Here is a 26,418-nt window from a genome sequence, read left to right as displayed (position 1 = left end):
TACCTTAAAAACAATGAAATTACTAACTTCAACATGATAAAAATATCAATTATGCTATGCAAAATTTTTAAAAGCAATTTCCTTTCTAAAAAAAGCCAAAAATGTTAGTGTATGTTAATTCATATAGTCAGGCTTATTGTTTATGGGTTTTCTGTAGTAGCAACTGTTTTAAAAGGTGTAGGACAACATTATTTTTGAAATCCCACAATACCATTGCTTTTCATGATGATCTTTATCACTTTGGCATATTTATTTCACAAATGGAAATGCAAATAAGAAATAAATTTATACTATACCAGATAAAATTTTGGAATTCTACATCATTTTGAAGTGTATCTTGGGCTCCATGATAGTCTCAGTCAGCTTGAAAAAAAATGGAAGAATTGATAGTTCTAATCAAAAAGGAAATTGTAATCTACAAAAGTTGATATTCTATTGATTATGATACTTTGACTCTGAAAATAGAAACTTTCACTTGAAAAGCTAAATTCCTTCATTATGGGTATTCATAGGAGATTTATCTATAAACCTACATCTATATATTTATATCTATATCTGTATTTCTCCTGAGTTTATTAAGTGGTCAGAGTTTTGGTATAGGCACCATTTTTCTAGTGACCAAACTTCAAACAATCTTAGCACAAACAAGGGTACAGTTCATTTTTTTTTTATTAAGGTATCATTGATACACACCCTCATGAAGGTTTCACAGGAAAACAATGTGGTTACTACATTCACCCTTATTATCAAGTCCCCCCCATACCCCATTGCAGTCACTGTCCATCATTGTAATAAGTTGCCACAGAGTTCTTATTTGTCTTCTATGAGCTACACTGTCTTCCCCTATGACCCCACACACACCATGTGCACCAATCATCATACCCCACAATCCCCTTCTCCCTCCCTCCCCACCTGCCCTCCAACACCCCCTCCCCTTTGGTAACCACTAGTCCCTTCTTGGAGTCTGTGAGTCTGCTGCTATTTTGTTCCTTCAGTTTTGCTTCGTTGTTATACTCCACAAATGAGGGACATCATTTGGTATTTGCCTTTCTCCACCTGACTTATTTCACTGAGCATAATACCCTCTAGCTCCATCCATGTTGTTGCAAATGGTAGGATTTGTTTCTTTCTTATGGCTGAATAGTATTTTATTGTGTATATGTACTACATCTTCTTTATCTGTTCATCTACTGATGGACACTTATGTTGCTTCCATATCTTGGCTATTGTAAATAGTGCTGCAATGAATATAGGGGTACATATGTCTTTTTGAATCTGAGAAGCTATTTTCTTTGGATAAATTCCAAGGAGTGGAATTTCAGGGTCAAATGGTATTTCTATTTTTAGTTTCTTGAGGAACCACCATATTGCTTTCCACAGTGGTTGAACTAGCTTTAATTCCCACCAGCAGTGTAGGAGGGTTCCCCTTTCTCTGTATCCTCGGCAGCATTTGTTGTTCCTAGTCTTTTCTAGGTTGGCCATCCTAACTGATGTGAGCTAATATCTCATTGTGGTTTTAATTTGCATTTCCCTGATAATTAGCGATGTGGACCATCTTTTCATGTGCCTGTTGGCCATCTGAATGTCTTCTTTGGAGAAGTATCTGTTCAGATCCTCAGCCCATTTTTTAATAGGGTTATTTGCTCTTTGGGTATTGAGGCATGTGAGCTCTTTATATATTTTGGATGTTAACCCTTTGTCAGATACATCATTTACAAGTATATTCTCCCATACTGTAGAATGCCTTTTTGTTCTGCTGATGGTGTCCTTTGCTGTATAGAAGCTTTTTAGCATGATGTAGTCCCATTTGTTCTTTTTTATTTTGTTTCCCTTGCCCGAGGAGATGCATTCAGGAAAAAATTGCTCATGTTTGTATACAAGAGATTTTTGCCTATGTTTTCTTCTAAGAGTTTTATGTTTCCGTGACCTAACATTCAGGTCTTTGATCCATTTTGAGTTTACTTTTGTGTATGGGGTTAGATAATAATCGAATTTCATTCTCTTGCATGTAGCTGTCCAGTTTTGCCAACACCAGCTGATGATGAGGCTGTCATTTCCCTATTGTATATCCATGGCTCCTTTATCGTATATTAATTGACCATATATGCTTGGGTTTATGTCTGGGCTCTCTAGTCTGTTCCATTGGTCTATGGGTCTATTATTGTGCAGTACCAAATTGTCTTGATTAGTGTGGCTTTGTAGTAGGGCTTGAAGTCGGGGAGCGTAATCCCTCCAGCTTTATTCTTCCTTCTCAGGATTGCTTTGGCTATTCAGGGTCTTTTGTGGTTCCATATGAATTTTAGAACTATTTGCTTTAGTTCGTTGAAGAATGCTATTGGTATTTTGATAGGGATTGCATTGAATCTGTAGATTTCTTTAGGCAGGATGGCCATTTTGACAATATTAATTCTTCCTATCCATGAGCATGGAATGTGATTCCATTTATTGGTGTCTTTAGTTTCTCTCATGACTGTCTTGTAGTTTTCAGAGTATAGATCTTTGGGTACAGTTCATTTTTTTAAAAATTAGAAAATTTCTATACATTGGAATGGTCCCTGAGATTCTAGTCTGGTGAGACATTCATGCAAATCTTCTTGATTCATATATAACATATATGCCTTAATAAGCTTTTTGTTATCCAGTTTTCTAGGCCAAAGTAAACTAAAAACAGAAAATCAGGAAGGAAATAGGAAGGGATGGAGAGGAAACTGAAATGGCAGGGAACAGAAAAAGTGTACAAGCACAGAATACTATTACCACATAGTAGACCAATGAATATTTGTGATAACTCTTAAGTCAGTGCTTCTCAAACTTTCTTGCTGAGGAAATTGTAAGATTCAGTAATGACTATAGTAAAGGCTGTAAGTTGCAATATATTTATTTATGCCCCATAATTTTCCAGAGGGAGTTTAAACTGGAAAGAATTGTAGTACATTTTGAAAGCATTCTGTAGAATGGTTTTGATTGTATGTGTTCTGATGCTGTAAAAAATATCCTTAAGTTATCTTAGGAAAAAAATGTTAAATGCTATAAATACTGACTAAATGTTATGTCGCTAAGACTTCACTGGCTTACCACATGGTAGTTGAGTGAGGCTCTTACAACAATTACTGAGTTAGATAAATAAGTTTAAAATTTTACAATAGGTGAAAAAGTGGATATTGGGCCGGTACCCAAAAAAGTAATCAAGTTTCCCTTTTAGAATTATAAAGATTCTCTGAACATATGCTGGCATATCCAGCCAACCTGGGTGCACCAATCTTTCATAGTAACAGTTTGCAAATTAAATAATTTTTTCATTGTAGATGAAACTTGCACCAGGTCAAAAGCCCCTGAATGAAAGATTTTTCAAGTGACACTGTTTAGCAAGCCCGTCTTGGACATCTAAGGCAAGTTATGCAATATATAATAGACTGGAGTCAGAAAACTTAAAAACTTAAAACAACGCATTTCATAATCTAGGAAGCTGATAGCATAATTAAGTAAATATGTAAACAACTATACTACAAGAGCTATGGTAGAAAGTATAAAAGTATCATGGGTGTTGAGATGATGGAGCAATTCATTCTGTCTGTGGAGGAAACTGAATGGTAGGGAGTTGCTAACCCTTGTTTTGAAGGATACATAGGTATTCACCAGGTAAAGAGGCATGCAGAGGACATTGTGGGCAACAGGAGGAGTATGGGCCACATCGCCATGGTGTGTACCAGAATGCAGTTTATTTTCCTAGAAAATAGAGCTTTTATTTGGGAAAAATGGCCATACTCATATTGGTTTGAAGTTGTATTAGGGCAGATGATGTAAAACATTAGTTAATGTTGGTAAGTACTCTTCAGGGCCAGAACTTACATGCATCCAGTCTTACCAGCTTCCTTTACTCCTCTTGTTTATTTTAAAAACTGTGCTTTAAAATCTTGATATATTCTTTTCCTTTCATTGCTATTTTTTTAATGAAAATTAAAGGATTTCAATCTGGACTGCAAGTTTTTTTACTAAGTTGGATCTTTTTCTTTTCTCATTAATATGGTAGACAGATGTTGTCATGAGTGATTTTAAGGCCTTGCGAGGGAGGGATTTGTCAGGACGGTCCTCTCCCTCAGTGCAGTGCCACCCGCATTCCGGGGAAGCCTGCTCGACAGACTGCAGCGAGGCTTTGGGGTTTGAGCTCTGGGTGCTGATAATACCTCAGGGGGCTTGCCAAGGGCCCCATTAGAATCCTGCCCAGGCAAGGGCCGACATCTGGTCGTGAAAGATCCTCTCAGCACCCGGCCTGATGCAGACTGGCTTCAGGCCCTAGCAAACCACCCCCTGGGAAAGCCCGCCTACTCCCTCATGTTTGTCTCATGTTTTTCAGAGGCCCTTGTGTATCTTGGCTTTCTTACTCTCCCTGCTGTGTTCATTAGAACTGGAGAAGTAAAGGGCCTTACAACACATTGTCCCAAAGAGGTGGATTAAGCTATGCCATGTCACCAGTACTCATGGTGGAGGTAGTACCCAGGCACCACTGAGTACAGCAGAGGCTCAACTACTGGACCCCCCTGGAAATCATGGATATGCTGCAATGGGCACATGAAGTATCCTGCAAAGTACATGACTACCCCCACCCCCCACAAAGAATTATCTGGTCCAAATATACAGCTTTGGGGAAACCAGGGTGTAAGTAGTTATTCGTAAAAGGTGAGAATTTGTAGCTTTTATTTGATTCTCAAAGGAGTCTAGTAGCCCATGAAAGTCAAGAATCACTAGCAAAGTGGTTGAAAGCATGGACTTCAGGGTGTCCCACACCAGCCCAAATCTTCACTCAGAAATGTGACTTGTATTAATGAATTTAACTGACCTGATCTGTGATTTCTTCTCTTATAAAATGAGGGTAATAGCCCACAGTATATAGGATTATTGTAATGATTAAATTGTCTAGTGCATGTAAAGGGTTTAGTACAATGACTACACAAAGTAGAAACTCATTAAATAATTACTGTCATTAATAATTGTAGTGCTTTTAATCATCTTCAGAACTCTGATTTTAGAAACAACATAGAATAACTGGTATATGTCTGACTCAGACAAGTAACTTAGCTATGCTGCTGACCTTTGACAAGCCACCTAATTTCTCTGAGCCACCATTTTTACATCACTTGCATAGCGGAGAGTAGTATTTATTTTAAAGAGCTGTTGTGAGAAATGGATGAAAGAACATATACAAAATATTTGCACAAGGACTGACCTGCATTACATGTTCAATGAAAGGAAGATAGGATGAAATACTCAAACATCTTATCTCCTAGTCCATTCATCTTCCTGCAGTAGAACCAGGTTAGGGCTGATGAGATTTGAGGCAATCCCAGGACATGGATAAAACCTAAGTTTTTATTTGTCTTCATGTTCCCTAAGGAAATTACTTTTTACCTTTATTCTGTGCTCCTTCCTCTTTTTTCTTCCTCTTTGAGGGTTCCCTTTACTCCCTCCTATTTTGAGGAGAGAGAGAGATTTGCAAATGGGGGTCACGGCAGGTGAGGAGTGTAGACACTGTCTTTTTGGCTTGGGTCTGATGGCAGTAAAGTAGGAAGGCAAGTGTCTTGGTCCATGCAGATTGCTATGACAGAATATCAGAGACTGAGTGGCTTATAAACAATAGAAATGTATTTCTCACAGTTCTGGAGGCTGAAGTCCAAGGTGAAGGCACCAGCAGATCTGGTGCCTAGTGAGAACCCCATCTGGGTTGTTGGACGGTTGTCTTCTTGCTGTAACCTCACATGGCAGAGCGGGAAGGGATCTCTCTGTGAGGTTTCCTTCAGAAGGGCTCTAATCCCATCCATGAGGGCTCCCCCCTGATGACCTAATCACCTCCCAAAGGCCTACCTCCCAATAACTTCAGGGTGGATGTTAGCATTTCAACATGAATTGGGAGTGATGGGACATTCAATCATAGCAGAACATAATTTTTTTCTTTAATAAGTGCATGTATGACCCAGATTACAATGAAATAAATATCCTAACATTACTGAGTAATATCCCTGGATAGTTGAATTCACTTACTTGAAATCAATTGATGAGAGTTAGCATTGCCATGCCTAAGCACTTACTGGAATATAATAATAGAAAAAAAGCACAAAAAACCTATTTCTTGGTCAAAATTATTCCAGAGCAGAAGAGACATACACAATTTTAAGGGATATTTGATGGTTGAATAATAACTGTTTGCTGAACCAACCTCATTTTAAAGCTAGATCAAAACTAGACAGAGATCTGCATGTGTGTGTGTATATATATATATATATATATATATATATATATGTATAACTGGATAGGTGGACAGTGTTCCCCCCCCGCCCCCCACTTCACTTCCCTGCCCTGCAGGTCCTTGGCACATTCTCCTGTCTCCACATCGTCTGTCAGCTGACTCTGGCTTTTGGGTAGGTCTGTCTTCCAGGAGACATCTGGTGGTATATTGTCCTGATTTTGAAAATCTTTTATCTTGTAACATTAGTCCTCTAGGGACTAGTCATTGTCATCTGTGTAGAAGAGAGAATGGCTAGTGAATAGGGAATGATGAGAAGCCAGGACTTGGGCTATTCTGATCCCACTCTGACCTTTAACTAGCTGAGTGAGTCCTAATCTCTTAAGGGAAGTGCCTTCTTTTAAGAGGAGTTCAATAAATGGTTTCTCATCCTCTTTGGGTGTCATTTATCTGTAAACAGAAGAGGTTGGGCAAGATGACCTCTAAGGTCCCTTCTGGCTCTAAATTCTGTGATTATATTCTAAATGTTAGGACAACGTGGTGCTTACTGGCATCACCATTAGTGAAATTACCCATCATTTATCTTATAAACAGAAAGCACACACCAATAGCAATAGACCAGCCAACCCTGAAAATGAGAGTGTCTGGATTTTTATAATGCCCACAGCTCTCCATTGATGCTTGTGATGAATGTGAATATCTTCTAAAAAAACTCCCAACTGCCCTGCAATGACCTGACCTGCCTTTTGGTTTTAGACTTGGATACAGCCACCATGCTCCATGTCAATGTAGTTCTGCATACTGGAGACCTGGAATGTAGTAGAAAATAAAAGTTTGTGCTAAATACCTATTAGTAAGAGATTATTTACCAGAAATGGTCTTCATACATCTCTTTATCTCTGGTTTACCTCTTCACTCAGACCGTGTCCCACACTTGACAAAGAAGGTTCAGAGCAGGTCACCAGGTGGGATCTTGCTCAGATTTCATTCCCTCCATTCTAGAGATACCCATAAAGTTTCAATCTTCTGTCTTTTTCCTGTCATAAAGGATGAGATGTCCTGCCAAGACTAAGCCTCTACAAATCCAGCACTAAACCTTATTTCCTGTTTACAGAGCTAGGATCTTGATCCAACCCTTCTGCTTCCTCCTCCTCTTGAAAAACCACATATCAGCCCCCAGTTGTACCAAAAGGATGTTTAGTGACCCTCCCAGCCTCCTCAAGATTCAGTCCAATTGTCTTCCTTCCATGAAATGCCAAAATAGAAAACCCTCTGCAGTTGTCTCACGTCACATAACTAAACATTAAAGTTGTGTTTGTTTTACTCCATTACATGTAACCTCAGTCATATTTTTGACATGCCTCACTCAACATTATATTAGAAAGGAAGAGATTTCTTTCTTGTGTGGTCTTTCCTCTAAATCTCCCTTCCAGATTTGCTCCAAACCGGGTAAAGGTTAAGTGGAGAGGGAACATGAGAGGCAAGGAGGGGCGTTAGCACTCTTCGGAGGCAGTCCACGCAGAGGTTATGTGGCTCTGATTTCACACCCACCTCAACTGATCCGATGCCCTGCCTTCTCGGTTCTCCACCCAGTGAGCTCGCCAGCTTCTGCGACCCCAGCGGCCCGCGCCCCCTCCTGCAGGCGGCACATGTGCTGCCTCTGCACGCGGACACTAGTTCTCCAGAACGGCTTTCACCACTCACCCGTTTCCCTGCTGTCAGCAGAGGAACTTCCTCTGACCATCTGCTCTTGAATTAGTCAAAGTTTATCAACTTGTCCACAGGATTTCTCTCCCAAAGCTGTACAGTTGGCCCTATTGTTCATTGTTTGTCTGTTTTTCTCATTCCTTAGGGGAGTTTTTTTTCTTCTTTTGCATTTCATTCCATTCATTTGAACATGGATCTCAGATACTTCTAACTGCAAAAACTCCTTAATACCTTCCTTTCCCTGTTTTTGTGTGGCACAACTGTAGCCTAGTAGCAAAGGGGTTTCCTGGAAAGAGCCAAGGTTCTTGAAGCCCAGACTTGGATCAGTTTGCCGCTGACTTACTGACCTGGGGTGAGTTACGTGACCCCCTGCCTCAGTTTCCTTACTGTAAAATGTGAATGAAAACATTAATTTACTTCTTGAGTTTCATGAGAACCACTAGAGATCATTTCTGGAAAAGCTCTCTGGGAAGGTAAAGTGTTATGTGCACCTATCATTACTTCTGTTAAATTCAGCAGCAGCAGCTTCCTATCATTCCTAAAATCACATCTGTGCCTCATCACAAGAACTTTCTACTCTAGTGTAAAACAGATATAAGGCATGTCCCTAATGTGTCAATATTTTAGGCATTTTTCCCTCTAGGCTGCACTACAGCCTCTCAAGTTCTTTCATAGGCAGAGCTGGCATTCCAGTTTGTTAGCTGCTGCTATGGGCTCTGGCGTGTGAGAGACTTCTGGCTGAGAGGAACTACTGCCTGGAAGTGATTTAGACTAGAGTCCAGGCTACCCATCCACATGCTGAGGTTCCATGCAATCTGTGGTATGTGATATCCCTTCCTGAAGATTCTGGGTAAAGTATCATCAATCAGAGCCTCCTCACAAAAAGCTTGACACTCCCTGTTGTCAAGCTTTTCTGCCAGAAAACATCATAGCAAACTGGTCCTTCCCTCTACACTCCTGTGTCCTTTTGCAGAGTACAGACCAGCAATTTTTTGCTTGTGTTAGAGAGAATTACATGAGAATTTTTTCTTAGCACTCACTATTCAGTAGAGCTAGCAGTGATATCTAGGAGACATATTACTACTATAAAGTATACAATATTTAAGCATGATGTTTCTCTGTGCCTGAAAATGCAGACCCTCCTTTCAGGCAATACGACTACTTCCTTTTGTTCCCAAACATCCTTTCCTAGAGTCAACGATATGGTCCCTGCCAGAACAATGGCAGAGTCAGGCTAGGTTAGCATACTAGGCAAAGATTCAGGCAAGAGACATGACACAAATGTTTAAATTATTGCAGTACAAGACTCTGAGATTCCTAAAAAAGACTTTTACACAATTCATTTTTGTTAGTATTTGTGACTATTTGATAAGCTCCAGAACCTTCTCCTGCACATCTGCACATAGACAATAAATCATTCCTAATAACTGACCTTTTCCCTTTTTTATTTTTAAACTTGAACTTTTCCCTAAAATAGCCATATTTCATCCCTATGCTTTTCTCTTTTAATACTGTTTTTCTTTCCTCTGCTCTAGGATGGACGTCTACGGATGAATGACCAGCTGATTGCAATTAATGGTGAATCTCTTTTGGGAAAGTCCAATCATGAAGCCATGGAAACACTTAGGCGATCCATGTCCATGGAAGGAAACGTACGAGGGATGATCCAGTTGGTGATTCTGAGGAGGCCGGAGAGACCAGTGGAGGTGATGCACATCTTCATTTCCCTCAGCAGATGGCCCAAATGGCCACCAGAATGTGCAGACTTCTATCACAAGTACTGTAACTAGACTCATACTGATTGTGAAGTTGGAAAACTATGCCCCAGAAGGGCTCTGATGGATTTATGTGGTGAACAGGTGGTTGTATATTTTAGGTATAACTAGAAGGTGTAAAAATGTGCAAAAAAAGTATATAACTTATCAAATCTAACAGGTCCATATTTTCTAGGGTTTTTTTTCCTCAGATAGTTTTAGAGCTCCAGACTATGAATGACTTTATTCCTATAATAAAGTGTCTTTGTATACTTTTTGATTCATGTGCTAGCAGTGTCCATCCCTTAGAAAAATTTTAATCAGGTGTGTACAATGAAGGGCATTATAGTGCAGTTGGCTCTCTATATTCTCCCCCATTATGTGCACATGGGGAATATATATGGACTTGAGACTTAACTAATTTAAAATTTGATCTATTAGGCAACCTACTTGCTTCATGTTATTAAATAAGTATTTTAAGTAAATATTTTTGAAATACTTTATCACAATTTCTTTATGGATTTTTTTAACATGAGGAATATTTTTACTTATACTAATTGTAAGCATACAATATTCTTGAATGATAATATCCTTAAACATTTCACTTACAATTATATTATTATGCTTATATTATACAATTATATATTGTACTATATAATTATTATTATATTTATAATCAACATAAAATATTCCTAAAATATTATTTCCTCTTACACATGAAGAGCAATTATTAAATGCTCCTAAAAATTATTTTAAGAGATGAGAAGAAAATTGTAGTAAAGAGCTAAGAAAAACATGAGCAATCACATATATATTCTCTAATGACAAATAATGTTTATGTAAGACAATAATATGCAAAGTTAAAATAGAATATTACTAAGAACACACTAATGTAAAATATTAGTTTTAACAGTAGGTTCAACTTAAAAATTTAAAAATGGAAGGATTTTCAAATTAAACAAGAGTGGAAGGTAGTTGGAGCTCATAGCAGTTAAAAGCTTGAGCTCTAGAGTTTTGTATTACTTTAGTTAAAAATCCCAGACTGGCCATTTCCTGGCTATGTTGAGACATACGCAGCTGAGTGCTCAGTACTTACAGATGACAGATACCGTTGTCTGCTTTTTATCCCTAATGTGGCCTCATTTCCCAACACATCGTGGACACTTAATAAACATCCTAGAAGGAATGACAAATACTTGCATCTGAGACCTACTACATCTGAGAGGGTAAGCTGAAGTAGTAAATTTATAAACTATATCTCACTTTGTTATATTATCAGCTATTGGAAAGGAGTAACTGTACCTTTTTACTGTTCTGTATGTAACCTTGTAAATGTTAAATAAATGTAAATTGGCCAATTACTGGAGACTATATATATAATGAGCCAACTCATTTTCAACATTTGTGTCTGCTTAAGTGACAGAGAGGCTTCCATGAATATTTAATGGTTTTACTTATGTACACAGATGTAAAACCTTTATCTCTTGCTTCCATCCATGACAGAATTGGCTCCTTTCTGGTTTAATTTGGTTCTTGCTCTAGATCCCTAGGACCCCATGGAACCCACTTGTTGGAGACAAGTAGAAAGGATGGCCTGTGGGCCCCTGAGTCATCTCTTCTGTGCATCTGTGTATTAGATCCCTTAAGATTTCTGAGAGCAAAGATACCTCAGCTAACAAAAGTCAGGAAGAAGCCACTGTAGAGTACCAAACCTGTGCAGGTAGCAAAAGTTAAAAAAAAAAGAAGAAAGAAAAAAGAATGAATGAATTCTGTTGTTAATAGTAATCCCCCACCTCTGATCTTCCCTAATTACATGCCTTTCTCTAAGACATGTGAATGCTTAGTGGATAGGTGTTCTGTACTTTGGCTCATCTAGTCAAGACATGTAGTCATTTGCATTCTACTATTTATTGTAGTTCTTTTCATTTTAATTCTCACAGTCTGGGGTGGGTTGACAATTATTCCACCACCATAACGTACTAAACTTTCAGTTTGTTGTCCTTCCTCAGAAGTGTCTTGTTAATATATAGTTCACTAGAGAATCAATTGGGAATAAGAAATGGGACAAAAAACAATTTTTATGAGGACTTTTAAACAAGATTGATGTTTAGCTTCACTAATATTTACATGTTTTCCGTGGGAGATGAGCAGGTACTTGACTCTCTCAGCTCTTGAGAATCACTGTAGTACCCATGAAAATTAAAGAATTATCTTTCTTATAAAGACAGCAGCCTAATACAGCTGATCTTTGTTAAGTTGAAAAAATATCTGCAGTTATGTGATCTCCCAAATCTGTGTTTTACTGTGTCAAGCATATGTTGTACGTTCATATTTTTGGTGTGTTCTCCTGTGCAGCATCCTTGGGTACAGTTAAAAAGCATCAGCAACCTAGGAAAAGGTCTCAGCACTGCACATACATTGAGGCAAATCACTTAGTTAGATTTGGCAAGAATACCAAAATGGTTATTCGAACATTATATCAAAATAAAAAAATTGAAGAAGCTACTTAAGAAGAGTCAAAATATATGGTTGTTGGGGTATTTTCCCACATTACCCAGATGCACAAGATACGTAAACAGTTTTGATGAGGCTCTCATGAAGAATGCATAATGAGCCCTTGATTGAATCAAAATCATTTTAAACAGAAACATGTTTTTCAAAGGATGAGCTTGAGGTTCAATTGTAATTCTATTTGAGCCTAGAGACTTGGTATTAAAAAATGGGTTATGACCTGCTTTTTTTTCCCTTCCCCCAAACGTTTCCCTCCCTGCTGCAAGCTCATCTTGGTAGAAGCAGAATATGTTTAAAAATCCATTATATTTTTTATTGGCTGGGACACTAATGGAGGGCTCCACGACAGCTCTATTTTACAGGCTGAATACTTTAATTAGGCTGGTTACTGATCAGTTGTTGGGATATCGATTGTGTCATTTATCAAAGAGCTGGGAAAGCAGGAAAAAAATTTTTTTTGTTGTTCTTGCTGTTGTTGTTAAGTCAAAGCACAAGGCTGTGCAAGTCCAGCTCTCCTGGCTGCAAGGGCGCCGGCTCTCATTTAGGGGCAGTTTGCCTCAGGACCAGGCCTGGTTTGACTGGCAGTAGAGGGGCAAACAGTAACACTGGGTGTAGAAAAAGTGTTATAAGCCCTGACAAAAAGCTAAAGGACCTGAAAACATTTTTATTATTAAGAATGCATAAATTGAATGTTTTAATTATTTTGTTTAACTGGAAAGATACTGAGTTGTTTTCTTCAGGCAAGTATAACCAAACTGTCTGGGCCAAGTGCTTTTCTCAGAAGGAAAGGGTACAGAAAGATCAAACCTGTTTTTCTGTTCGTGGTCTGTTCCTCTCACAAGTGGTCAGGGCAGAGCTATCAGATGGCGTCCAGATTAGTTCCTTGAAACCTATTCAGAAGACACAAAATCTGAGCAAAAGCAAAACCCAGTGTTCTGTGCCTCAGTCCTCTTGAACACACAGCTAGACCTCTTTATAACTGGCCACCTCCTATGACCTCTTCCACACCTGCTGAACACGGCTTGTGGGAGTGTTTTTCTGGACACAGCAATTTTAGGGGAACTGTGAATTGTTTACAGATTGTCTAAATCAATATAGGAGGGGGAAATATGGAAAAAAAGAGGAAAGAATCTCAGGAGAACCTCTCTCTGGCATTGTCACAGCAGTTTGATTTAGCTGCTGGCTATAAGACCTGGTGTCTGCAGTGAGACACTCTCATGGCATTTCAGTGGCAAACCTGCTTCAGTCCTGACTTGTCCTAGAACATATGCACTTAGTCGCCCGGGGAGAGGGAGAGGAACCAACTGGCTGGCAGAGAAACACCCTTGGCATGAACCGTATTCTTGCATTGGCACTGCCACAAGCTGTCCTCCCAGATGGAAGAAAATTTCAAAGAAGCCAGTTGTAAGTTGGGAAGAAGAATAATAAAGTCAATCCTCTTTTATGTTGGCTGTGAAGTCCTAATCCTTAACATCACATTGTCAGGGTTTTTTAAATTTCATGCTCAAAGATGTTTTAAATGATAGGGCCATTTTGATTTTCCACACTTGATGATTTATGTGGAATAGACTCTTAAAAGATTATTCATAAATCGATCATTACTTCACTTTGCTTCCATTGACCAAGTTGGAACATATTTAAAAAGCAAATATAATTTTTATTTTCATCCCCTAGGAGCCTGCAGAGTGTGGGGCATTGTCTAAGGCATGTTTTGAGACTTGTCAAAATTCCGTAACCACCTCCAGAAGAAATGATAATAGTGCATTGCATCCATTTGGCACGTACACTCCACAACACGCACACAAAGGTAAGCGTCTGTCCTTTCATCCACGGCAAACGGTGTGAGAAAACACAAACTGTCTTCTCGTTAAAAGAAAAAAGGAACAAAGGGGAGTTAATTACACTAAGTGCAGACTTTGTTACTCTGAGTCATGAACACTGAGAGATGGGCGGGAGAGCTGACTCAGAAGTTGTGAAGCAGATTCCTGGCTTTGGCTCCAGTTTAAGTGACAGTTTCTATGCTTGCTGCCCCAAACATGGAGGATTATGTCTAAAACAAACCATGCCTAGAAAAGCAAAATGGCAAACTGTTATTTTTTTTTTTACAATCTTTTAATATTGGACATTATCAAGTATAAATCACCACTAAACTTTAAAAAGATATGGACTAGTATTAACCACAAAATGGTTATGATATGATTTACAGATTTATGCTTGAATCTAGCATGAGTATGGTGTAAATACCATGAATCAAGATGAGTATGTGCCAGTTGCAATGTTCTTGCTTTTATCTCTCTACACTGTCTTCCCCTTATTATCTCATATGGATCATATTTCTAGTAGAGCTCTAGAAGTAAAAAACTTGGATTTTCTATTTTGTTTTTCAAAAATTATACTCAAGTCACCAAGAAAATTCTTTTACTTCCCTGCATCTCCTCTCTCTAAGAACTTTAAATTTTTGTATGCAAAAGACACACATACTCATTACAAGAAATCTAGAGAAAAGCAATAAAAAGAAAATTTAATATTACTTATATTTCTATCAAAGATAATAACATTTTATAGCTGTATTTCAACTCTTTCCTTCATGCAAATATGTGTATATAAAATGAAAGGGAAATGAAATGTACTGTATACAGTGTTTAGGAAATTGCTTTTTTAATTAATAGCACATTATGAACATCCTACTATGTCATTGAATGTTCTGCAGCTTCCTGTTCAGTAGTTGCACGTAATCCATTGAGTAGAAGTACCATTTATGTAATCAATCCTTTATTTACACTTAAGATGTTACCAAAACTTAACACATGGGAACAATTTGTAAACTGAAATGACTCCATCAGAACAGGTTTGTAAATCTGAGATTCCTCTAGAATTAAAGTGTTTCATCAGAATGGGAGGTTTTTTTCCTCTGAATTCCTCCATTTTAGTGAGCATAGTAGCAACAAGAATGGCCATTTATTAAGTATTTACTTACTGTCTGTCAGATACTATGTTAAGCAATTACCTGCACACTTGAAATAGGTAATACTATTATCTTCACTTTACAAATGAAGAAATAGAAAGTCTGAGGGTAAACAATTAACTGAAGAACCTGAATTCAACTCCCATCTCTATGACTCAAGCTTATTCCCTAAACCACAGTGTGGGCCCTTTCTTACACTGATCCCTTGAAACTGGTCAAGTCCTTTCACCCCATACAAAGAATGCCCATTAGGAGCTGACTTGACTTTGTATCAGATAAGAAATAAGTACTATGTCCTTCTCATCTTCTTAAAGAAATTAAAAGCTTCCTTGACAAAGCAAGATCTCCTTCTGAGACCTTCAATCACAATACCAGAAGAATCTGGAGGAGGAACAGCAAGTTTTCCATGGACTAAAACAACCTTTTTTCTTTCTGCCATTCCCATATAGTGACCAAGAACATTGCTATCTCTATTAAAATATCTAGTCTTTTTATAGTTTGATTGGCATTTAATTCTCAAGCAACGTGTTCCAGTGGCAATCCGAGTTCTGGGTTTTATTCCTAATTACACCAGTGACACCCAAAGGAATATTGGGCACGTTACCTCCTATCTTATTTCATTTTCAATTTTCAATACCTATAAAATATTGGTGCTGAAGGGCTGATAGCACAATATTTTTAGACAACATTGAGACACTCAAGGAAATGGGATAAATAGCTCTAGAAAGGATAACATAGGTTAGAATACTGTAACTGCAGAACTAGTTAGAGGGCAAGGATATCCCCAGAAAAAATTTTAAATAATAAAATCCACTCAAAGCACACGTAACAAATAAAATGAGTTAATACTTTGGAACTTCAACAGAATGTTTAAAGTTTGTGTTTCCACTGAATGATTAGCAGTCCTTTGAGTACAGGTGGCCATAGACAATCACTGGGGCGTTCTGTCTGTTCTCTTATTCCTGAGGTCCAGGTAGAACAACTTTAATACCAATGGAAAACCACTCAGATCAGCTACTTGCAAGGTTCCTGCTACACTTCCTCCCCCCACATCTATTTTCCAAGGTGACTTAAAATATCCAGTTCTTTTAATAAGTGACTCCAATGAATGTTATTTTTTTATAAAACAGAAAATCTGTTATAATTTCCTTGTGGGTCTGTAATACAATGATCAGGTATAAGAATTAGGCCTATCAAAGCATTTAGTTATTAAATTTTAATTGTAAAAATCCAGTCAATGCAATTCTCTTACTTTTTATAAGCCTGTTGACTTAGAGACAAAAAGTATGTAACAGAATTTATAAACATGATGTTGTAGAAGCATATCATGACCGTCACCTCTTTGTAACATTAAAAACCTTTTAAGTTCTGAGAGCCACTGAGAGTTCCTGAGTTTCAGATGCATGAAACCTGAACAAGTGTTGACTCAACACTTTACCAAGTTTTTTAAGGGTTCCTTCAGAAAAACAAGATTGACTTGACAAAATAGTGTCTAGTGAGGAGAGGAACTGTTAGAGCCAAAGCATTAACTTTTTTTCCTTCCCTTTTCCATTTCCTTTGTATATTTAAAAATCCAGTGTTGATATGCTGTGTTCCATCTATTTTTGTAATAAGGGTATGTACCACCCACAGTTCCCGGTTACTTTATATATATACACACACATACTCCTGTCAAGCTGTTACACTGAAAAGGCATTTTTAGAACTAATGTTTGTAGAAATTGTAACACCAGAGATGTGTAGAAAATTCACATTTGTGTTGGAGAAATGCTAGCAGTGGCCACAGTGGAATAAGTGTGGTACTCCAAGATGGTAATAAGGATGGAGTTTGTATCCCAGGGCTTTTCTATAAAATACTATTAAGCATTTGAATGGTAATGAAGTACGTGAAATACCAACACTGTATTTTCTGGAGAATCTTGCTGGCAGATCTCATCCTGGGCCAAGTAATTGCCCGAGTGCAGTTCTCCTCTGGTTTACGACATCTCTCCATTTTCTCATCCCCCCTTTTGTGCTCTACTCCTGCCTCCCCTCCCCTTTCAGTGCAGGTGCTCCCCAGCCCCTGCCTCAGTCACCCTTTGCCCACATCCACCAAGGATCACCCACTGAGGTCTCCATCCACACCCCACATCAAACGGTTTGGTTTACCTCCTGTCCCACTGGATTCTGTTCCCTGGGGTCCCTTGTGGAGGCATATAATTAGTATAATTATTCCTAATGATTCTCCTCCTGGGAACCAGCATGGATGCATCTCTCTCTAGCTTGTAAGGCACTGCCTTTGGAGGGATGATCAGAAATTGAATTTTACTTCTCAATTTGACTGATGTTGATTGGATTTCTATCAAGGATGCAACCGTGAATACAGTGCTGCCCTTGCCCTTAGGAACAGTCTAAAGCAGGGGTCAGCAACTCTGTCTATAAAGGGCCAGATAACAGGTTCTCTGTTGCCGCTCCTCAGCTCTGCCAGTATAATGCAAAAGCAGCCGTAAACAGTCCTTAAGGGAATGAGCACGGCTGTGTTCAATGAAACAATATGCACAAATCCAGATGGTGGGCTGGCTTGGGACCAGCACCATAGCTTGCTGAGCCCTTGCCTAAAGTCACAATCCCCTTTACCCTTCTTTTCTGATCTGGCCCTGGCAGGATGATGCCTGTAAAAACAAGTAACAACAATAAAAGATCGTGATTAAATAAGGGGCATTTGAGCATCAATGAAGTAGTGACTAGGGAGACGGTGCATGATATACTCAGTGATAGCCAGGTATATCATTTTTAGGAGAGAAGAATTCCATATTTTCACACTGATAAAGGACTTCAGAAAGGGGTTTGGGCCAAAAGAAAAAATTCCTTACAGCATCTGAATATGTTGTTTAAAAGTGCACCAAGGATAAAGAGTAACAAAGTAGATATATATCTCGGCACCCATCTCTACTCTAAAGCCACAGAGGATGTTCATGTGAATGAAATAAAAGTTAAAGGTAATGACAGTAATAAAACTTGAAGTAGCCAGAAAAGATCCTGAAGGAGAGGAGAATGAGGAGAAAGGACAAGAAGGAAGTCATCTACAGTCCAGTAAGAGAAATACACGTAGATACATAGATTGATAGCTCATCGCACAAACAGCCTGTGATCAATGTTCTACAGGAATTATTTTCCATATTAATAGATAACTGACAAATGTCAGTGAATGTCAGTGTACAGAGACAGTCGAAGTGTGTTTCTTGCCCATGTCACATGCTTGGGGGCTGTGCTCCAAGCAGAGACTAAGGAACCTGGGGGCTCCTTCCATTAGTAGCCGGGCCACTTTCTAGAGCCTCCCCCACCCGTGCTTGCAGCTGATAGGTGGGAAAAGTGGAGAAGGCGCATCCTGGAATAACCACCAAGACTGGGATTGACATGGTCCACAGTGACTCAACTCACATTCTACTGGCAGGAACTAGTCTAGGTCCAAAGAGGGCTGGGAAAGGGGGCCCAGGGTCTAGCTGTATGTCCAGGGCAGATGGAAGAATACAGGTGTGTGAGCAGTAGTGCCCTCTGCCACTGTCCTGAAAGTACTGACAGATCCCAGAGCAACAATGAAGGCTTCACAGAGGTGGTGAGACTTGAGGTAGACCTTGGGAGAAGAGCAGGACTTTGAAGAGAGCAGTGGGTTTTGCAATTATATAAACAAAGACACTGAGGCAGGAAAGTACAGGCCTGTGGTTGGGGAACAAGAAGTAGTCTTGGGTGGCTAATGTGTAATAGGAGATGAAGTTGGCTGCCAGGAACATGGACCTTATTCTGTAGGCAATTGTGTGCAACTGAGATGTTTCTGAGCCAGGCAGGTTACATGATCACACAGCTGTGTTTTCCACCAGCATGAAAGATGCACTGAGAAGTCAAAGGGTAGAGAGATTAGAACCAGCAGAAAAGGTATTGTTCAAGTATGTCCCTTGTCCACAATTTACACTGTAGTCCTTCTGCTGTGTTTTTCTCAGCAAGCCTCTGGCTGCCTGACTGCTGCCCTGTCACCAAATCACTGGATTACCAGTGCAGGGGGGCAGTGCTGGCTGCCTTTGCTCATCATGCTTCTATGCCCTGGTCACCTGCCTGTGAGATCTCCTGCTTCAAGCCTCATTTCCAGGCACACATCAGCACTGCTAGGACCACTGCCGTTTTATACTAGTCCCTGTGGCAGAGCTTGGAGCAAGCAAGTCCTTGCTTGGTGTATTTGTCAGGTTCTCCAGAGAAATACAACCAATGGGATATATATGTACATATACATATGTATATTCTGTGTATGTATATATGTGTGTGTGTGTGCATGTGTGTATTTATAAAAAATAAAGAGATTTATTATAAGGAATTTACTCACATGATTATTGAGGCAGGCAAGTCTCTCTCTACCCTTGACTTCTCAGTCCATCTTCCATGCTGGTGGTAAACACAGCTGTGATCATGGAATTGCCTGGCTAAGAAACATCTCAGTTGCACACAGTTGCCTACAGAATAAAGGCCCGTGTCTCTGGCAGCCAGCTTCATCTCCAATACACATAAGCCACAGGGTGAGTGGGCAGGCTGGAGCCCCAGGGAACGAGGGGTGCAGTCCAGTCTGAGGGCCGGCAGGCTCAAGGCCCATGAAGAACTGATGTTTCAGTTTGAGTCTAAGGGCAGGAAAAAGCTGATGTCTTAGTTTGAAGGCAATCAGAGAGGAAGAATTCTCTCCTGCTCAGAGGAGGGTCAGACCTCTTTGTTCTATTTAGACCTCTAACTGATTGAATGAGCCTCACCCACATGAGGTGTCTACCAAAATTAAGTGTTAGTTCCAGCCAAAAATAATCTCACAGAAACACCCAGAGTAATATGTCACCAAATATCTGGGTACCCTGGGCCCAGTCAAGTTGACACACAAAATTAACCATTGTATGTGGGATTTGGCAAGTCAGAGCAAGTTCTGTTACCAGCAGCACTTCTCAGGGATAGAGAGACTTTTCTCTCATTTAAGCAATCAGGGACAAAGAGGGTCCATCTTTTCCACAATATCTCACTGTGATAGATTTGCAGTAGAGTTTATGGTATGTAGGATAATAGTCCTTTATTTACTTAATAGCACTTTGCATTTATCAATTACTGCTTGAATATGCACCACCTTATATAATTGTTATACTTCTCCAATGAAAGCAATCTTATCCCCATTTGAAAGACTTAGGAACTGATGGTTGGAGAAGTTCAGTCGTTTACCCAAGTTCACACCACGGTAGGGGCCATGACTGGAAACATGGCAGTCTTGCTCCACAAACCTTACTCTTAGCCAGAATGCTCTATCAGGCATTTAATATATTATCTAGTATTGTTAATGCTGAGCATTAATTGGCATAATGTACATAATGCTAGCACAAGGTCTGGCACACAACAAGATCTCAGAAAACCTTCCTTGTTATTCATTGGAGTAACATCAGGATGCATGTCTATATTTTTCTAATATAGACTAGACTGAAAAAACTATACATTTCTAGGAAGTAGGAAAACCAGATCAGACCCTAGACTTTGGCTTCTGAGGTCTTAAACCCAGGTGTTTCCATTGTGGCACAGATGCAAAAAAATTCATGTTTTTCCTCTACTGTGACTAAATGGTGAGTAGATAAATGGTGTATCTCATGTTTTTTTTTTTTAAGTACTTTCTGTCATTGAGGCAAATGCTTAAATCACCATATAATTCAGAGCATACATTAGACAGTCTTGTATGGGAAAACATGAAAGTATCTAAGAGATGGCTTTGTTAATCTTCCACAGATCACAAGTAATGAATATGTGTTAGCCTTTCCTAGCTGGGAAAAGGTACCCAGGATGCATGCTTGTGACCTGCCAAGGGTTACCAGCAGGGCACCAGTGTAAAAATATATTAGCAGACTTAGGTTTTCTCATACAGGCTGCATTAGCTCTCGTATGGATACTTCAGTTCTGCATGAGGACTTATTTATTTCAAGGTAGGTTTATGAGTTGATGAAAACTGTGTCTGCAAGATGGCATGAAACAGAACCAGGCGCTGAGCAGTCCTGCCTCCAGTTTACTACAGCTTCATTTGTTCCTTGTTTATAGAGCTACTGCTTCCCAGTGATGGATGGGCCAAGAGCCAAGCAGCACCTTCCCCACCACCACATCCCGTTCTGGAATTGGGCATTGAAGATTACAACCACAGGTATCGATAAAATGATACATCGCAAATGTTCCCTGAGATGGTTTTTCTGGGAAAACCCAGAAACCTTATTTCGACTTTTTTCTTTTTTCTTTTTCAGAATGGAAGTCTCATACTATCTATAATTCCTTTACAGTGAAAGCTTCTCATAGCTAATATTAATAGCTTAGATTATTCGTATTTTGCTTCCTGGAATTTGTTCAGATTCATCATATATTTTAAAATACTTAAGAAAATTGTCAAATTTTCTTTTACCATGTTTAAAAACTAGGGCAGAGGGACTCAAAACTTAGATGGGAAGGTATAAAACAAAACTGAGAAGACATAAAGCTTAGATTTTTTTTTTCATTTGTAATTGGCAAACCCTAAAGGTATTTTTAAAATAAATGTTCCAAGAAAGTTAATGGAATCTAAAAATTAAAGCAACATCATATATAATCTAAAATATTGAAAAGAGTGCCCAATATTATATCCATTCGGTAATAGGAACCAAAAAATCAATAATTTTTAGAATCACACACAAGCATGAGAGAGAGATTTATTAAGCATACACACCATCTGACTACTGGAATTCATAGATTTTGTTCTTCTGATGAGTTTTAAAAATCACTAACTTGTCCCTTTGCTATTTTCTGTATTTATTATGGCTGTTAAAAACTGTGTATTTTATTTCCACTCTATGTCCCATGATAATCCTGGGAAATTTTTTCATTTTTCTTGCAGCAATGCTGGTGTCATTTCTATTACGCTTTTTATTACAATCTGCTAAAAATAAACAACACAAAAAAAGTATAGCTAACTCTATTAGCCGGAGGCTTACCTATATTTAGCTAATCTCCAATTCCTACCTTTCTGAAGTCAGCTGTCTTACTCATATACAACTTCATGAACTAGATTGATAATCACAGTAATGTTCAAGATCTGTATCTCTTGTTTTTTTTTTTAAGAAAATCTGGACATAGGTAATTTTGTTCATTCATTTCCATTGCCTCTCTCAATCCTGAACCAAAAATGACAATTTGGTGGCAAACAACAATACATATAAAAAATAATTTTGTTCATTTTACTTTACTGTTTATCCTGTGTGTATGTGCAACACTCTTGAGAGAGTGCAAAGATGAATCAGATATAAACTCCATCCTCAAGAAGATGGTAGACTAGTAGGTAACAGTGACAACTAGAACACAAAGTACAAAGTGCTATTTTTTAGAAAGCATAGGTGAAATGCTTAAACATCTAAGCAGAGGAAGATGCTTCCCAATAAAGGAAACAGGGAAAAAGTTGTGGAAAAGGTGGCATTTGGGTTGGACCTTAAAATGTGAATAGGAGGCAGGCATGAGATGAGCCCAGAAAAGAAGAGAATTTAAGAGGTAGAGGGGAGGATACAAGGAATGGCATGAAGGTAGGAAAGTAAGTTGATTTGTGCAACTTGTATCATGGCTGATTGGCCAGGTGGTAGAGCCCAGAGTTCAAGAATAAGGAATATAGACTTTATTCATTAGGCAGGAAAATCTTACTATAGCATTTCAGCAGGCAATAATAAGGCAGGACCCAGGATTTAGTTGTGTATACCATGGATTAGGTAAATGGAGGAGGTTAATGTCCCCCAGAAGCCAGAGACTCTTTGGATACCTTCCAGGGCAGTTGCAGTGAAAGGCACCTGTGCTGGGCAGGGTTAGGAAAAGCTTTTGGATGAGAAATCTTCAGGTGAGGGAAGCTGGTCAGAGATGTTGCAGAGACAGCCTCACTGGGAACTAGCAACTGCACCATTGAACTGCTTTATTTTGTCTCCACAGATTCCTTTCCTTCCTTTTTCAGTAAAGCACATTCCTCTCTGATGTTGAATATAATCTTCTGTTGGTCCTTAACCCTGTAAATCTGTATTACATGATATGAACTAGTAATTCTAGTGTCCTTTTCACCCTCTTCCTCCCTGGGAATCCTCCATGTAGGCTTCTCTTCTCAATTTTTACTAGAACTGATCTCTTAAACATCAACAGTAACCTCCTTGCATTCAAAACTATGGCATTTTCTCAGACTTTAGTCTTTTCTGCTTCACGATATTTGATCATTAAGTCGTTCATTTGCTCACTAATCCATTCAAAAGTATTTACAGCACTCTAAGCTAGGCATTGTAGAAGGTGCTCAAATGAACTGGAAACCACCCCTGCCTGCAAGGAATGAAGTGACCTCTTGAAGAGACAGACACACAGATAATCAGGAAGCACCCTGCTGAGCATCAGATACAAAATGCAGTGGAGGCCAGAGGAGTGAGCCACTAGTTCTACCTGCTGGTGTCAAGATAGATTTTACAGGAAAGATAGTGCTTGAAAGATTTCTTGGAGGATAGAAAGGAGCTTACTAGGCAGAGATGTGATGAGAAGGGCAATTTAGGTTAGGAAAACCAAGGGATGGGAGAGAGGAAATGCTTGTGTGTTCAGTGAGGCTGAAGCATATGGTATCTGGGGGAAGAATCAATGGGAGGGGAGTCACCTGCTGTGCTCTGTGAGCACTGTGCTTCTCCAGAGAGCAGCAGAGATGCACTGAAGGGTTTCAAGCCTTGGGGTAACAATGTCAGGCTGAGCAAGTTCAGCTGTGGAGGATGGCATGGCTGGGGGAAGCCACAGACAAGGATACCATCTGGGCATTGGCAGGAGAAGAGAAGGGCTTGAATGAAGGGAGGAGCAGCATGGCTGGAAAGGAAGGGACAGAGCCTAAGACGTTTCTGAAATGGAAAGAACAAATCTAAAGCTTTGAAACTCTCTCCCTCCTGGGATCCCGTGACCTGCGCTATCCCGGAAGCTGCTGCGTTGCCTAGGTGACCAGCAGCAGCAGGGTCTGGATGTGTGAAACTCAGGGTAGAGGAAGGATTGGAAGGGAGCCAGGAGGGTTGAGCAAAGGAGGCTGTCCTGGCTTTCAAAAAGAAAAAAAAAATGGTAAAAGCCTTTAAAAGGGAAAAGTGGTGCTTTAGGGTTGGAGCCAGTCTTGTGAAACATCAGACTGCTTTTGTATGAGTAAAAAAACAAATGCGATCAAACTTAATGGCCGTGCTTTGAACCAAAATGAAAGCAGGGATTTACTGAATTTATCTGTACTGTTAGGTCAACAATTATTAGACACAAAAATTTAGAATGTGTGTATAAAATAAAAAGTAAATAAACATAAAGGCGATATATTTTCTACTGTGTTATCTCAGGCAGAGTTTAAGGCAAATCAACAGCAGACAAGACCTATTGAATTTTATTTACAGTTTAGACATTTGGTTATTCCCTACGTGCTCCAATGTCCCTGCCCTCTTGGTTCTTTCTCAGTTCTCTCTGGGTTCTCTGTGTCTGTGTCTCCTTATGTGGGTGTGTCTGTCTGTCTGTGTGTCTCTCTCTTTCACACACACGTGACCCACATCTACTCTCGCTCATGGTAGCCAATTGAAGCTTGTTCATGGACACCTGAGACTTCAGACTATTTGGGGGGCATGGCCCTCAAAGTCTCCTTCCCCTTTCTATTTCAGAGGGTCCTCCTTGAACATTCATGGCTGGGTCCTATATATTTTTCCCATTCTGATTTCTCACCACATTCAAGACACGGCCATATGTTTCCTAGTACCATTATTTATTCATTATGCAGCATAATTTGACATTGAGTATCGTTTCTATTCGATAAGATTCCCTGGTTATTCATGCTGAAAACTCGGCCTTTATCTAAGACATGTCTTTGGCCTACTGTCAACTTCCCACTTCAAGCTTCCCACAGCCTCCACTGCAGTCTACTCAGCCATGAGCACATGCTAACAATCTTCAGAATTAAAATACGTCATATTTTATAGTTAATCATTGTACCACCCTCTTACTCCAAAAACTTTGAATATGTAGCATAGAATTATGAACGATTTTACCAGTCTAACTTACGTGTCTAAAACATTTTCACATTAACTAATTCAATACTGCACTCAGCTATTTAAGCAGCTCTACTCCCATAATGTCTCATATTATACTGATTTCCTTCCTTAAATATCTGCCAGTATGATCTCAGCTTTATCTTGCCTTATTTCCATTTTGTACCATGGCAAGAGTAATCCTTCTATTGAAGGTTTTTGAAGTGCACACTTCATGTTCAAAACCGAAGTATATATGACTGATCAATTTGATGAACATATTCAGGTATATATGTATATGCATATATACAAATACATATACGAGTATTTGTTACATTCATATATACAAAACAGCTTTTTATTTTTTTGATCATCTGTGACTATATCTCAACATCTCTACAAAAATCCACTTTATTTAGACAGGTCCTGACTTGATAGTATTGCATCACGTGGCTTGTTTTGTTTTTGTTTTTGTTTTTAAATAGAGATAGAGATTATTGTTTCTCAGGAAGCGAGGAAAATTTGAGTTCTTTTTCTTAATTTTGTCAATTAATGCCAAGTTTGGTAAAGTAATCTAAGACAATCAAGCGGGTTCGCAAACATGTTACTATGTTGGGTAGCTTGCTGTGGTCCCTCTTCCTTCAGCAGAGCACTTGACATGCATTGTAACGTCAGCTTTCCTGAGGAATATTCACATTGGTCCCTAACCTTCCCCCTAAAGGCTTTCACTGTAACATATTACATCTATTTTGATGAACTCCTTCATTCTCTTGTATTTCATGATCGGCGCTGCTCTGTTGAAACACGAAGCTAACCTATAATGCAAGCAGCCTAAGACAGTGAGTGCCTCGGCACAAAAAGGGAGGTTTTGATGTCTGTGGATTCAGGATCAGCAGCACCCATGCCCCAGGCTAGCCACCCTTTTTAGCCAAAGTTTCTGAGGCTCTGAGAAAAGCAGTATTAGGAAACCACAGTTCTGGTCCTTGCTTTCCCACTGGCCATCTGTGTGACCCTGGAACCCCAGCCGCCTCTGTGGGCCTTAGTGTCTTATCTGCAAGACGAAGAGTTAGACGAGGTGACCTTTAAATGCCTTCCGGCTCCTAAATTCTCTGATGCTATGAAGGCCATGAGTCTTTCTGACACTCCAGCCACATCATCACAAGAGATCAAAGGGTGAAAAACCAAGAGCGAGTAAAGG

The 26,418-nt window shown here is 39.3% G+C and overlaps 1 protein-coding gene and 1 long non-coding RNA gene across 7 annotated transcripts in view; one reads left to right on the top strand and one right to left on the bottom strand.

Moving 5' to 3' along the window:
• The window catches only part of PARD3B (par-3 family cell polarity regulator beta), a 985,497-nt gene that overhangs the window by 587,971 nt on the left and 371,108 nt on the right, over positions 1–26,418 (top strand). For all 6 annotated transcript variants that reach the window (XM_057503666.1, XM_036928150.2, XM_057503667.1 and 3 more), the window contains 3 exons: positions 9,481–9,651; positions 13,885–14,017; positions 21,253–21,352. In XM_057503666.1, the coding sequence (XP_057359649.1) occupies positions 9,481–9,651; positions 13,885–14,017; positions 21,253–21,352 (404 nt within the window). The remainder of the gene's footprint in view (positions 1–9,480; positions 9,652–13,884; positions 14,018–21,252; positions 21,353–26,418) is intronic.
• LOC118933619 (uncharacterized) lies at positions 6,988–18,424 on the bottom strand. The gene is made up of 3 exons (XR_008998202.1): positions 17,323–18,424; positions 13,018–13,100; positions 6,988–7,047 (listed from the first exon to the last, which is right to left on the bottom strand). It is a non-coding gene; the product is annotated as an uncharacterized LOC118933619 (long non-coding RNA).

Source organism: Manis pentadactyla, chromosome 6 (genome assembly GCF_030020395.1).
Source record: "Manis pentadactyla isolate mManPen7 chromosome 6, mManPen7.hap1, whole genome shotgun sequence".
NCBI classification, from domain to species: Eukaryota; Metazoa; Chordata; class Mammalia; order Pholidota; family Manidae; genus Manis; species Manis pentadactyla.
Note: the sequence above shows the minus strand (reverse complement) of the source record. Positions and strands in the feature narration are given on the sequence as shown.